A 15,238-nucleotide genomic window follows, 5' to 3' on the forward strand; every position below is an offset into this window, starting at 1 on the left:
CTAAGCTCTGCCTCACAGAGCTGGTTTTAAAAATGTTTTAATTGCCTGCCAGAGTTTGTGTTAAAAAAAAGATAGAGCAATAATATTTAAGAACGTTTTGAAAAAGAAAAAGTCATCCCTAATTCCTCCACTCTGAAGTGACTGTTTCCCACTTTGCCTGCAGCAGCTGTGAGATACTACAAAGGGGGGCTTTCCTTTTTCCTCTCAATAACATGCTACCCATGTTTTTACTGTTGGCGCGTGACTAACCTAGCCTTCGTTATTATTGGTGACCGCCTAACACCCTGTCCTGTGGTAGCCCCATAATGCACCATGCCAGGGACGTGTATTACAGTATTTAAGGTTCTTTCATCATGAGCTGATTTTGTTTTTAATGAGGGATTAGTACTGAACCTTTTATCTCGCTTGCCTGATGATTCCACAGGGTGCCCTGAATCTCAAACCAGGCTTTTGGAATTGACAGACTCAAAAGGTCGTGATGGCCTCAGATATTTTATTTATTTGACCAGCTCTGACTGGTTCAACTCATATTAAGCTACTTCTGGCCTATATATATTACTGCTTGTGAAAAAAGAAGTCTATAGGCTGTTCCAGCCTTATTTTAAACTAGAAACAAAAACAAAAATCAAAGTACAGAGGGCCAGAGATGATAACACCAGTGGCTTTGGGGCTGTGAAAGTTGCAGGCATCATCTGAGCCCAAACCCTCATGGCACAGATGGGGAAATGGGGGCCAGGAGGTACTGTGGTTTGCTCAGGGCTCTGCCTGAATTCCAGTAGACAAGGCTAGGACCAGCAATCTGGAAGGTGCTGCCCCACAGCATTATGGCCTGGGCAGAACTTTGGGGGCCCTGTCACACTCCAAGGTGGGCCATGCAGCTCTGACTCTGGGGCCCAGTATTGCCCTGAGCAGAGGACACTTACCAGCCAGGTCCCTCCTGCCAATGGCCATGAGGCCCTCGAACAGTGCTTTGTTGGGGTTCTCACCGGCTATGGCCACACCATGCAGCCAGATAAGCAGCATCCGGTGGCCATGCTCCTGGTAGCTCTTGATGCCTGAGGACCATGAGGAGAGAAAGAGAAGGAGCCAAGTCTGAGCAGATGTCTGTAGTACACATGTCCAGGTGGGAAAGAGCCAAGAGGCCCTTTTCCAAGCTCCGGTGGAGCTCAGCCCAGAGATGGGGAGAGGAGGGAAGAGACAGCCTCAGATGGGGTGAGGGTGGAGGTTTTGTATCCTAGAACGTCCCCAATCCCAGGCTTTCTTCTGAGCATCCACCATGCATCCTGTTGGTGTTGCTCTGAAGAGAGAAAGATTTGGCACTTATTGTTGTGATTCCATGATGCACATGACTATTCCCTTCATCTCTGGCTGCTCATCTGTGCCTTGCACGCTAGCGGCCCCATTTTACAGATGAGAAAACCAGCATAGTGCAAGACACAGGTGGCCATGTTCTCTCCCCTGCACCAGTGATTCTTAGCTGTAACTGCTCATTGGAAACCCTTGGGAAGTCTTAGAAAACAGTGACACCTAGGTTCCATTACCCTCCCCAGAGATTCCAACCTACTTGGGTCTGGGTGCAGCCTGGGCGCTAAGCAGTGTTACATCTTCCCAGGTAATTCCAATGTACAGCCATGTTTGAAAATAATTGCCCACACTCTTCAGTGCCGGAGGAGGGCGTTAACTTGTTACTAAACTCTGTGACAAGGTCTGCTCTCCCAGTCGGGGACACACATGTTTGGGCACAGCCAGCAGGGCCAAATCAGTCCATTCACTGGCACATTCAGCAGGCACTTCCTCATGGTGCTGCCCTTGGTGTAGCTGTTTCATTTGACCCATTTATTCACTATTCCTCGCCCCAGCCCCATAATTTACGAGTACTCCTTTATCATCTGTGAAAGTTCTTATCCATCATAGATGCTACTTTTGGACTCCCTGCTCTATTTCACTAACTGGTGTGCATATTTTTATGTTTGGGAAAACATGTCGGGTATCTCTCTATGCTTTATTGGAGCTTTATAAAAGGTTGGGTCTGGTTGGATTAGACCTTCTTCACTTTTCCCCCCAGAATATTCATTTAAATATTCCCTCTTTATTCTCTCAAGTGAACTCTAGAATCCTTTAGTCAAGTTTCAAAAACTTTCTATTTTGATTTGATTTGATTAAAACAATCAATTTTGGGGACACCTGGGTGGTGGCTCAGTCGGTTAAGCATCTCTTGATTTTGGCTAAGGTCATGATCTCATAGTTTCATGAGTTTGAGCCCCGCATTGGGCTCTGTGCTGACAGTGCAGAGCCTGCTTGGGATTCTCTCTCTCCTCTCTCTCTCTGCCCCTAACCTGCTTGCTCTCTCTTTCAAAATAAATAAATAAACTTAATTTAAAAGTTTTAAAAATAAAATAAAATATATAAACATTAAAAAAACTCTTTAAAAAACTGATTCAAATTTTTAATCTAGTTTGGGAAAAACCAATGTCTACCTGACACTTTCTAGCCAAGAATACAGAATGTCATTCCACTTACCCAAGTCTTTTTTTAATAGTTGAACTAATTTTTACTGTTTTACTCATATGCCATTCATACTTCTTTTTAGAAACACTATTGTAAATGGAATATCTTTTCAAAAATACCCCTATATATTTTTCCCCACTTACTGATAGTACATAGGAATACTATGGTGTTTGTATACTTTATCATATCTTTAGCCATTTCACTGAATTATTTTATGCTAAGTTTTTCAGTTGATTCTTCTGGACTTCTCATGTATAGGATTATAGCACCTGAGGTTAGTAAATCTCTCTTCCTTTCCAATATTTTCAGTCTTTATTTCTGTTTCTGTTTTCTCCCTTAGTACCAGAGCCAACATTTTCAAGTAGAAGTTAAATACTGGTGGCAAGAGCTGGTCCTCTACTTTTTATGGAGAGTGCCTTTAGTTTGTGTGAATGATGAGCTCATTCACAAAGAATGTGAAGTTCACAGGTCAAGGGAGAGGGAGAGGCAGAGGGCTCAGCCTGAGCAAAGGCCTGGAAGGATGGAGGAGCACACGGGATGTTGGCGATGACATGTGGCTTGCCATCCAACTTTGCCAGGTTGCACTGGCTTTTCCCCCAGAAATGCAGAAAACTAAACACACAAGTGCCCCCCTTCCACCCACTGGTTGCTCTGGGGTGGGGAGAGGCCGGGTGGTACCTGTCCACTGCTGCTCGATGGCATGGACGTGGGCCTCGGTGAACTCCCAGCAATACGCAAGCTTCTTCCACTCTTGAGGCCGCAGATGCCTGGAAGCCAGTCGCCACAGCACAGAGTGGAATTGCTGCGTTTCCTGCCGATGGTCCTGCTTAAAGGTCAAGTTCTTCCCAGAGGGATCCCTGGGGTCCCTGCACAACACGTGATCCTGTGGGGCAGATCCCAAAAGTGCAGCTGCCACCCGGGGGGACATCCCTGCCAGGCTCTCCCTCGGGAGCCTGGATGGGGTACTGGCATCATCACAGGCCTGGGGTTTCTGGTTTCTCACTCTGTGCCTTGCTTTGACCTCTAGAACCCCAGCTGCTCACATTGTTCCTCCATCCAGAACTCCTTTTCTCACCTCCCTGCCCCTCAACCCCATCACCACAATCAAGAGGCCATCTACATGCCATCTCTTCCAGGAAGCCTTCCCAATTCCTCTCTTTTCTCTGTGTTCTCACAGCACAAGTGCCAGCAGAAGGGCTCAGCAGCTGTGGCTAACACCAGTCAAGCCAAGGATCAGGTACTTAAGCTGATTTGCAGAATCTCAACAAGTAGTGAAGGGCGGGGTTACAGAATTCTTTCTATGCAAAGCAGGTGATAAAATGAGAAGTTATAAAAGAACAATGTGATAGCATCGGTTAAACCCACAAAAGCCTAAGTAAGCCCCTCTAAAGGATGTGGATACAGAGTTCTGGTTGTTAAAAAGCTCAGGTGAGTTCTGGGGTCTGCAGCTGCAAATCTTACATCCTGGTCAACAATGTTCAGTCACCTATGACATGGTGACCAGGGAGACTGGTTCTCATGTGGGTGGTTCCTCAGAGCAGTGTTCTTAGCCGCATCTGTACATTGGGATCATCCAGGAGCTTTAAGAACTACTGATGCTTGGTTCCCACACCAGAGATTCTGAATGAACTGGCCTTAGGGTGGGAGTGGGGGGCAGGCTGTGATTCTAACCACCCCGCCACCTTGACGTTGAGAACTTTTGAAGTCTGAGGTGTTAGAATTACGCACAGAGATGAATCAGTTAATCACGCCCTTGGTATTAATATTTTGGGGTTACATTGAGGAGTAACCTGTTAGACATAAAGGGACTATAATGTTTTTGAGAATCTAGCATGTCCATGAAAGAGAATATCTTATGATTGCTATTGAAATGTATTATTAACTAATTTTGGAAGTGATTTTTTTTTTTTAATTTGAGAGGTATAAGAGAAGTTTACTCAGTTTGCAAACAATATTGAAATGTTTAAGATATTTGAGACTCACTTTATTTATAGGTTTAATTTACTGGATATACTAGGATAACTTAAGAATTTAGGAAGCATTCAAAGTACTTTTAAAAATCTATTATTCATTCAGTTTAGAATGTTTAAGATAGTTTAATTAACTAAGTTTAAACATGGATCCAAACATTAATCAAAAGACTTCCTTGAAAGTGGAAATTCCTAAAATTCCTAAAATATAGTAGCTGTATAAATGGAATAAGATTTATAAAATGAGGGGCGCCTGGGGGGCTCAGTCTGTTGAGCGTCCGACTGCGGCTCAGGTCATGATCTCACAGTCCGTGAGTTCGAGCCCCACGTCGGGCTCTGTGCTGACCGCTCAGAGCCTGGAGCCTGCTTCAGATTCTGTGTCTCCCTCTCTCTCTGCCCCTTCCCCACTCTCATTCTGTCTCCGTCTCTCTCAAAAACAAATACACATTAGGGGCGCCTGGGTGGCTTGGTCGGTTAATCGTCCAACTTCAGCTCAGGTCATGATCTCACGGTCCGTGAGTTCGAGCCCCATGTCGGGCTCTGTGCTGACAGCTCAGAGCCTGGAGCCTGTTTCAGATTCTGTGTCTCCCTCTCTCTCTGTTCCTCCCCTGTTCATGCTCTGTCTCTCTCTGTCTCAAAAATAAATAAACATTAAAAGTTAAAAAAAAAAAAACAAATACACATTAAAAAAAAAGATTTATAAAATGATTTTAAAAGTTTAAGGAAAACTAGGTTTTAAAATTCATAATAAATTTAGTATTAATTTTTAAAACCCAAGTAAATGCAAAAATTGTTTTCTGTATACAAAAACAACCTTCAAAGATGTCAAAAAAAACCCCACCCCACCCCCATTTCCTGAGGACTGGGAAAGCATGGCCTTAACACCTGCTACTCTTCCCCAATTCTTCAGCAGACATCACTAATTAATCCCAGCACACTTTCCTTCTGAGCTCAGAAAGTTGCCTGAATAGAACACGCCGAACAGCAATTCCAATCACCTGAAGATGGCAGTGAGCTAAAACCAACTTGCCATCTCTTTATTCATGCATGCCGGCATGCACACATGAATCCATCAACCAGGGGCTGTAACAGTGTCCAGTAACATCTCCACACTGGCATGGACCTCAGTCTGCTTTGTTTCAGTGTGGTTTAGGTGCTCACTCATCTCCAGATGCTCACAAACAACCCTGGTGTTAGGTAAGGCAGGGATTATCACCTCCTCAGAAACTGAGGGTGGTCCTGAATTGGTCAGGGCTGGGGTTCAAAGCCAGCCCCACCTAGAGCCAAGCCCACACAGTCCCTTTGCAACATGGAGAGACCAAGTGCAGGGTCTCAGTACCTTCTCCCATTTGTAGAGGCGATCAGCTTTTATAATCATGTCCACCAGGCTGATGTGGTTGCTGCGGGCGGCCACTGCCAGCGCAGTTTTCCCTTGCTGCAAGTAAGAAGTAAGAATGGAAGCCAAAGTTGCTACAGGTGGGGCGTGGGGTAGCCTCTAGTACTGACTGCAAACATTCCTGCCCAAAGAAAGCAGTTTCCAGCAGTCTACACCGGAGAGCAGAAAAGTTTTCTGGGCATGGGGAAGGATTGAACGAGGCAATAATAATAATTCCAGTAACCACCTCTTGTTTCTTTAGAATTTAGAAAGTCTTAGAGCTTATGAAACTCAGCCTACACAACTCCTCAGCATTACCTCTGAAATAGGGGTTACCTGCCCCACTTCTCAGATGAAACCAGAGCCCAGGGAAGGGGACCGGGTTCATTAGGTCCATTTGCCCTCCCCACTTCATGCTCCCAGGCCCTTCGCTCCAGACCTCTGGCACAGGGCTGGCCTCAATCTCTCCAGGCACCTGCAGGGAGCTGGGAAGCTCCTCTTTACATATGGCCAGCTACCCTGGGGCCCAGCTCAAAGCAGGGAGCCCCTCCCAGATTCAGCCTCAGGGCCCATTTCTGCCTCCAATTCTTCCCCACACCATACTGGGCCACAGGTGCAAGCCCCTTCCACTCATGAGCCTGTGACATTCTCGGCCTCAGACCAAATCTTCAGCTGGTCTGGAACCTTCAGCACCTGAGGAAGTAGTCAGCCCAGAGGCACAAAGAGCCAGGTAGCTTCCCCACCCCTGTCCTATATTTAGGGGGCTGTGGGACCCTGCTCCTCTACTCCCTCTCCCCCTCCCCACCAGGCGACTCAAGGAGCTCAAAATCTGAGGAGCCATGAAACAGAAGGTGACCACATCACAATTCTAGACCAGGAGAAGGGCAGGCCAAGTCCTAAGGGACCTCAGAGGAGGAAGGGGAAAGTGACGGAGGGGCAGGAAGACTTCCCGGAGGAGGCTGCTTTTGAGCTAGTATATAAAGGATGGGAAGCCTTGAATAGTCTGAGACCAGGAGGCATTTGTAATAGGGTCTCTGGCAAAGAGGGAGCCATGAAAGCTTGAAAGGGAGGCTGGTTGGGAGGAGAGGTACCTTATCTCTCAGGTTTAAGTTAACCCCAGTGACGAGGAGCATCTCTGCTATGTCCTGCCAGGCGTGCTCAGCAGCAAGGTGGAGGGGCGTCTGCTGCCTCTGGAGAAGCCAAAGGGACAGGGGAGTACAAAAGCATGTATGAGTGGCCCAAGACTCAAAGCCAGGACAGTTTCAAGGTGAGTACACTCTTACCTGGGCCTTAAAAAGTTTTTCTAAGAAGTTATGGGAGAGGGTAAGCTGGGTTTAGTCATAAGCCTAATATCAGAGAAAACTTGGTAAAAACAAAAAGCAGAAAGAACAAAGGAAAAAATACCACTTGCTGGCTAAGTCAACCTCTGTAATGATCCTAATACATTTCTTCTAGTCTTTAATGCAGAATGCTTTTGGTTTACTGGTTTTATATGAGATCATCCCGTATATACATTTTTCATCCATTTTTCTACCTAACATAACATTTCCACATATTATAAACAATGTTTTTAACAGCTCCATAGCAGTCTACGTCTATAACCATAATCTACCTGACCACTTCTCTCTTATTAAATTTTTGGGCAAGATTGATGTTGAAGATTGATAAGCAATGCTGCGATATCTTTGTGCATGAGCTTTTAATGTATTTCTTGAGGCTCAATTCGCTGAAGTGCAAATACTGACAATTTTGAAGGTACATGATATATCCTGCAAAGCTGCTTTCCACCACTAGTGGCTGTACGTGCTGGCACTGAGGACTACTAGATGGTCAGGGGGACAGTTGTGGGGATGGGGAATTAAAAGGGTGCCTGACTGAGCACAACTTCAGGACTCAGAAGCTTCTTGTTACACAAGACTGCCCCAGTCACCCCTGTCCTGGGAATTTTCTCAAAGGAAAATAGAATCAATAAAAGGAAATGGTTGAACACAGGAAGATGTTTACTACAGTGTTATATAGACCATGGCAACAGCTTGAAAACCACCAAAATGTTCAAAATAGAGTGGGTCATAAAATGATGTTCTCTTCAACAAATATTAGACAGCTTTTTACAAGCTCAAAAAATTAATTCCTCAACTCTAGGCCATGCTAGGAGATTACAGCCAAGCCCTGCCCACCTGGGAGGGTGCCCAGATGGTTTCTGCAACCACTTACATTGTCAGTGGCATCCAGGTCACTGCCTGCGTCAATGAGGAGCTGGACCAAGGCGGGGAAGTTGTGCCTCACAGCGAGGTGCATAGGAGAGGCTCCCTGCTGGGGGAGAAAACACATGAATCAATTGAACGGTCCCTCCCAGGACTGTCCAGCACAGCCTGGTGCTGGGGGAATCGAAGGAGGGAGGGGTATATAGATATAGTGGTTCTAGGTTTGTCCCTTCTTGCTCCTCAGAGGACATGGGTGGCTTGAGGAATCTATAACCCCAAAGGCTGAATCCCTGGAGCCCAAAACTGATCCTCAAGGTGGGTGGGAGCTTGAAGACCCAAGTTTGAGACCTTGCTATGCCAGAAACTCACTGTGGAACTGTGGGCAAGTCATTTCCCTTCTCTGCTCCTCTTCACCTAGCAAGTAATGTTTGCTGAGGTCCCTTGTAGCAACAACACTTAAAGTTCTCTAATATCTTATTGAATCTACACACGAACCTAGGAAGTATATATAGGAATGGTGTTACTAGTATTTTCAACTTACAGACAAGAACACTGAGGTTCATAAGACATAAGTGACTTGCCCAACAGCTAATAGGAACCTTGTGTTATTGGAGTTTCTCCCTTCAATACTCAGGTAGGTGCCTGATTACTGTTTATGTGTGGAAGGAAGGAACGAGGGAGCCAGCCAGGACCAGAACAGAGATCTCACTCCAAGGCAACACACATCCAAGGCCTCACTCAAGGCTGGAAGACTCCTTCATCAGTCGTCCCCTCTGATGCCTGACCACACGGCAAAGTAGAGATACTGCAATAGCATCCTTCCCTCGAGGTGATATAGTGACAGACACATAGTGGAAGAGTACCAAGCCAAAAAACTGATGGTGGAAAAACAGGCTCACATTTTAAGTGTAAAAAGATTACAGAACAGAGTACACACACACACACACACATAGACACACCCCCCAAAAATGTCCACTACCAATGTCTATTAGTTTAGGCCAGCAAATTAAAAAAAAAAAAGGTTTATTGATATTGGAAAAGAATATTTAAACTATACAATTATTTGTAGGCAATGTGATTGTATATCTAGACAGGTTTAAAAAAGCTATTACCCCCTAAAAAAAAAAAAACTCTAGTAAAATTAAAAGTCATAGAGCATTCCTATATTGAATGCTACAAGAAATGGCATAATTAAAAAAAATATTCACAACAGTCAAAAAATATCAAGTATTTATGTAGAGTATAATTGGAAATGGACATATCAAAGGCAAACTAAAAGCTATATAACATCACTGAAGGATATAAAATAAGACATAAAGAAATGGCAAGACTTCATGCTCCTAGTGAAAATATATTAGAGAGGCTCCTGGGTGGCTCAGTCAGTTAAACATCTGACTTAGGCTCAGGTCATGATCTCATGGTTTGTGAGTTCGAGCCCTGCATCAGGCTCTGTGCTGACAGCTCAGACCTAAAGCTTGCCTCGGCTTCTGTCTCTCCTTCTCTCTATGCCCCTCCACTGCTCACGCTCTGTCTCTCAAAAGTAAACATTGAAAAAAATGTATAAAAAAACATATTACAAAGATGACTATTTTATATTATTTATAAGCTTAACGTAATCCCAAACTCAAATTTCAATAAATACCAAAAATTATTTTGAAACACATCTAGAAAAAAAATGTGAACACAGGTAAAAACTACCATAAGAATTTCAACTTCAACTATGGCCTCAGATCATTGCCAGATAATAGAAATAAAAATCAGGCCCCAAAAAGGTCTGCTGTGACAGTGAACGGGCAAAGACTAGAAACTGGCTCAAATGCACGACTCAGGTGAGCCTGGAAATCTGTCCAGAACTACAAGTCTGGGCTTTCCAGGAAGCAGAAGGCCATGGAGATAAAACAACCAAATACACTGGATATAGCCTTGGTCGTCCTGGAAACCCATCTTGGGGAATGTGGTCAGAAAGGGGAGTGGAAAGAGAGCAAATATGGCTTTTAGTTGTTTTACATTTTATTTATAAAAACCAAAAGAACCAAAAAGTACACAGGTATCTAGTGAAAAGCTTTCTTCTACCTGCATTCACACACCTGCTCATACCCCCTACTCCTAAACCCCATCGGTAACCTAAATCTCTGCTTTTATGTGTGTCCTTCCAGAGACTTTTAAATTTTTTTAACGGGGCAGAACTTTCCATTTTTATTTTGAAATAATTATAGAGTCACATGCAATTAAGAAATAATACAGAGAGTTCTGGTGTATCCTTCACCCACTTTCCCCCAATGGTAATATCTTACAAAACCCTAGTAATATCCCAAGCAGGATAATGACTCTGACAACAACCACCATCTTATTCAGATCCCCCAGCTTCACTTGTACATGTATGTTTAGTTTGTACATGTATGTTTAGTTCTACACCATTTTATCACATGTGTATGTTCATGTATCCACTACATAGTCAAGATACACAACAGTTTCCTCACAAGGTCCTGTGTTCTTTTTTTTTTTAAGATCTTAATTTTTTAAGTTTATTTATTTATTTGTTTATTTTTGAGAGCGGTGGGGAGAGAGAATCCCAAGAAGTCTCTGCACCATCAGTGCAGAGACCAATATGGGGCTTGAACCTATGAACTGTGAGATGATGTCCTAAGATGAAATCAAGAGTCAGACACTGAGTAACGGACTGAGGCACCCAAGTGTTCATTTTTTTTTTTTTAATTTTTTAACGTTTTATTCATTTTTGAGACAGAGAGAGACAGAGCATGAACGGGGCAGGGGAAGAGAGAGAGGGAGACACAGAATCAGAAGCAGGCTCCAGGCTCCGAGCCATCAGCCCAGAGCCCGACGCGGGGCTCGAACTCACGGACCGCGAGATCGTGACCTGAGCTGAAGTCGGACGCTTAACCGACTGAGCCACCCAGGCGCCCCCCCAGGTGTTCATTTTTTAAAGTAATCTCTACACCCAACGTGGGGCTTGAACTCATGGCTCCAAGATCAAGGGTCCCATGCTCTTTCTGACTGAGCCAGCCAGGCACTCCTGGGGTCTTTTTTAATTGGGAGAAAACGAAAAAGCTAATACACACTTCGGGTGAGAGGACTAAGAAACAAGCAGCCTGGACACTGCTAGTGACTCTGCAGATTGGCACAACACTTCTAGGAAGGGTTCAGCTTACATATCAAGAGCTAGAAAGATGCTCACAATATTTGACCTCAAATTCCCTATTTCTGAGAATCTTGCCCCCAAAGAGGTCATATGCACAGAACTATGCTACCTGCATTAGCAAATAAACCTGATGCTCTACCACAGTTGAGGAGGTTAATAAATCATGGTGCCTCCATTCATCAGACCAAATGTCATCATCAGTAGGCTCTGAGGAACCTCCATGCTGTTCTTCACAGTGGCTGCACAGTGTGCATTCCCACCAACAGGGCATGAGGGTTCCTTTTTGCCCATACCCTCGCCAACACTTATTTCTTATGTTTTTGATTTTAACCATTCTGATTGGTGTGAGGTGATCTCTCATTGTAGTTTTGATTTGCATTCCCTGACAGTGATGTTGAACATCTTTTCATATGTCTGTTGTCCATCCATATGTCATCTTTGGAGAAATGTCTGTTCGTTTCTTCTGCCTGTTTTTTAATTGGATTATTTATTTTGGGGGGTGTTGAGTTGTATCAGTTCTTTATATATTTTGGATACTAACCCTTTATCAGATATGTCATTTACAAATATCTTCTCCCATTCTGTAGGTTCCTTCTTAGTTTTGTTGACTGTTTCCTTCACTGTGTAGCAACTTTTTATTTTGATGTAGTCCCAATAGTTTACTTTTGCTCTTGTTTCCTTTGTGCCAGGACACCTAAGTAGAAGAAGTTGCTATGGTTGATGTCAGAGAAATTACTGTCTGTGCTCTCTTCAAGGATTTTTATGGTTCCAGGTGTCACATTTAGTTCTTTAATCCATTTTGAGCTTATTTTTGTGTACGGTGAAAGAAAGGGGTCCAGTTTCATTCTTTTGCATGTGGCTGTCCAGCTTTCCCCACACCATTTGTTGAAGAGACTTTTTCCCATTGTATGTTCACTGCTCCTTTGTCAAAAACTAATTGACCATGACATTGTGGGTTCATTTCTGGGTTTTCCTTTCTATTCTATTGATCTTTGTGTTTGTTTTTATGCCAGTACTATACTGTTTTAATTACTACAGCTTTGAAATACAACTTGATACCGCCCATTTTGTTTTCCTTTTTTAAGATTCCTTTGGCTATTCAGGGTCTTTTGGGTGTCATACAATTTTGGGGATTTTTTGTTCTAGTTCTGTGAAAAATGCTGTTGGTATTTTGATAGGGATTCCATTAAATCTGTACATTGCTTTGGGTAATATGGACATCTTAACAATATTTGTTCTTCCAATCCATGAGCATAGAATATCTTTCCATTTCTTTGCATTGTCTGGAATTTCTTTCATCAGTGTTTTATAGCTTTCAGAGTGTAGGTCTTTTATCTCTTTGGTTAAGTTTATTCCTAGATATTTTATTGTTTTTAGTGCAATTTCAGATGGGATTATTTTCTTAGTTTCACTTTCTGCGGTTTCATTATTAGTGTATAGGAAAGCAACAGATTTCTGTACATTGATTTTATATCCTGTGACTTTACTGAATTCATTTATCAACTCTAGTAGTTTTTTTGATGGAATCTTTTGGGTTTTCTATATGTAGTATCACGTCATCTGCAAATAATGAAGGTTTTACTTCTTCCTGACCAATTTGGATGCCTTTTATTTCTTTATGTTGTCTAATTGCTAGGGCTAGGACTTCCAGTGCTAAATTGAATAAAAGTGGTGAGAATGGATATCCTTGTCTTATTCCTGACCTTAGTGGAAAACTCTCAGTTTTTCACCATTGGCTGTGAGTTTTTCATATAAAGCCTTTTATTATGTTGATATATGTTCCCGCTAGACCTACTTTGCAGAGGGTTTTTATCATGAATGGATGTGTACTTTGTCAAATGCTTTTCTGCGTCTATTGAAATGATCATATGGTTTCTATACTTTCTCTTACTGATGTGATATGGGATTTTTTTTCTTAATTTCACCCTGCTGTTTCATTATGGGTATACAGGAATGCAACAGATTTCTGTACATTGATTTTGTATCCTTAAGTTGAATTTTTTAATTGAAAAAATACTTTAAATTTCAGCTGGGGAAAAAAAAAACATTTGAGAATACAAAAGGATAAAAGATTATACTAAGAGACAAGGATAATTAAAGGAGACTAACTTTATATGCCTTTAAAATAAATTATAAGGCAATAATAATTAAAATAATATGGTACCAGCTCAAGATTAGATATACAACTTACCGAAAGAGAATCACTTGCCCAGATATAAAGCCCATCATATATCAAACTGCAAGTATGTGATAAAGGAAAGAAGGAAAAAGCACTAAGAAATGTTATAATTATTTAATAAATTCACTTGACATAGAAGTATTAAAAAATTGGAGGGGAAATCTATTGAATAATATATCACACCATATACAAAAATACATTTTAGGAGAATTAAAGAGTTAAACATAAAAAATCAAATCATAACTAGAAGATACTGAGTTCTGCTTTGGGTGAGCTCAAGCTCCGCTTTGGGTGAGCCCCACTTCTCTCTATCTCTCTCTCTGCCCCTCATGGGATTCTCTCTCTCTCCACCCTCATTCACTTGCACCCTCTCTCTCTCTCAAAAAAAAAAAAAATGTTCATAAAATCATCATTTATCCTGGCAAAGTTAGAAACGACTTAAATACCAAACAGTTGAGGTACCGTTAAGTGTGATGTGGTCACTGAACTACATCTGGCATTAAAAAGGTTGCTAGAAAAACTCGTAACCTTTGATACCTGAGCTGCATAATCTCCACTGGACTGGAATCAAACTTCTGATGTCTTTATGGGTAAAAACAAATAAGCATCACCCTTTCCTGAATTCTGCCTTAGCCTAGTTACCACACATATGAGGAAAACTGGTAGGGAATAAGGAAAAGTCATTGCTTTACTAGGGTGCTGGGATTAAGGATCTCTATATTCCAAAGAATTGTGTTATACTGCTTTTACAGTAATTTTAAATATAGTGTTTATTTCAGCTACAATATGACCTCTTTCTAATCTAAACAACAGATAGTTCCTCATTTACATAATGGGAATAATAAGAGTGCCTATAGATAAAGAAACAAAGGCCCAGGGAGGTCAAAGCAACTTGCCCAAGGTCGTTCAGTGCATGGCAGGACTAGGCCTCCAAGCCAGGTTATCTGACAAAGTCCGTGTCTTAACCACAGGATATACTGTCACCTGTGAGTATACCACACAATATAACAGGACAAAATGAACAACCAAGAGGCTAGATTTGTAATATGAAAGATCATCACTAGGTCCCAATGGATAAATGAGTGGAGAACACAAGCAGATAATTCACTTGGGAGGAAATGCAACTTGGTTGCTAACCCTGTTCTAGCTAGAAGCTTATCTGGCCCACCCTCATGTGGCCAGGTCCCCCAGTCCTGGCCCCCATCCCAACCCCAAGGACCTAAAGTGCCCATCTCTGCCTGCTGTGCTTCACCAGTGAGGTCATGAAGACTTTGCAGTGGGGACCCCCCTCAACCCAAGCCCCCACACTTACATGATCAGCTATGTTGGTGTGGCCTCCTGCATGGATGAGGGCCCGGGCCACATCCTCAGAGCCACCAAGGGCTGCGTAGTGGAGGCAGCTTTGCTTTTTCTAGAGGGAAACAGGCATCAGTGCAATGTCCTGAAAGCCCCTCACAGTGGGGCTTTGGGATCCATTATTCCATTTATGTCTCACAACCCCGGGACTATTACCCCATTAAACCCTGAAGCTGGAGAAATCAATGCCTTGCCTAGGCCTGGTGACTGGTAAGAGGAGCTCACTGTGGTCTGAGCTTTTCCGTGCCTCCTTTCACAAACTTGAGAATGTACATCAAAGAGGGGAACAAATAAGATTTGCCAGTACAGAGTAAACCCCACCTGGTGCACACCTGCTGGAGTGGGTCTCAACGTGCCCAGGCAGAAGCCTGGCAGAGCCAGTGCGAGGGCTTCACCTTGATGGGCTTTCTAAGTGCTCTTCTTCGATCAGAGCACACCCCTGGCCAAACGACGAGCTCACGTGAAATACCCCTCCACTCCTCCAGG

The 15,238-nt window shown here is 43.0% G+C and overlaps 1 protein-coding gene across 1 annotated transcript in view; it reads right to left on the minus strand.

Moving 5' to 3' along the window:
* Positions 1–547: 547 nt before the first annotated feature.
* Positions 548–15,238, minus strand: part of ANKDD1A (ankyrin repeat and death domain containing 1A) — a 36,687-nt gene continuing 21,996 nt past the window's right edge. The window contains exons 10-16 of the mRNA XM_042941710.1: positions 14,709–14,807; positions 8,068–8,166; positions 6,945–7,043; positions 5,818–5,913; positions 5,707–5,717; positions 3,187–3,365; positions 548–1,055 (exon numbers count right to left, since the gene is read on the minus strand). Coding sequence (XP_042797644.1) covers positions 823–1,055; positions 3,187–3,365; positions 5,707–5,717; positions 5,818–5,913; positions 6,945–7,043; positions 8,068–8,166; positions 14,709–14,807 — 816 coding nt within the window. The 3' untranslated portion in view covers positions 548–822. The remainder of the gene's footprint in view (positions 1,056–3,186; positions 3,366–5,706; positions 5,718–5,817; positions 5,914–6,944; positions 7,044–8,067; positions 8,167–14,708; positions 14,808–15,238) is intronic.

Source organism: Panthera leo, chromosome B3 (assembly GCF_018350215.1).
Source record: "Panthera leo isolate Ple1 chromosome B3, P.leo_Ple1_pat1.1, whole genome shotgun sequence".
In the NCBI taxonomy this organism is placed as follows: Eukaryota; Metazoa; Chordata; class Mammalia; order Carnivora; family Felidae; genus Panthera; species Panthera leo.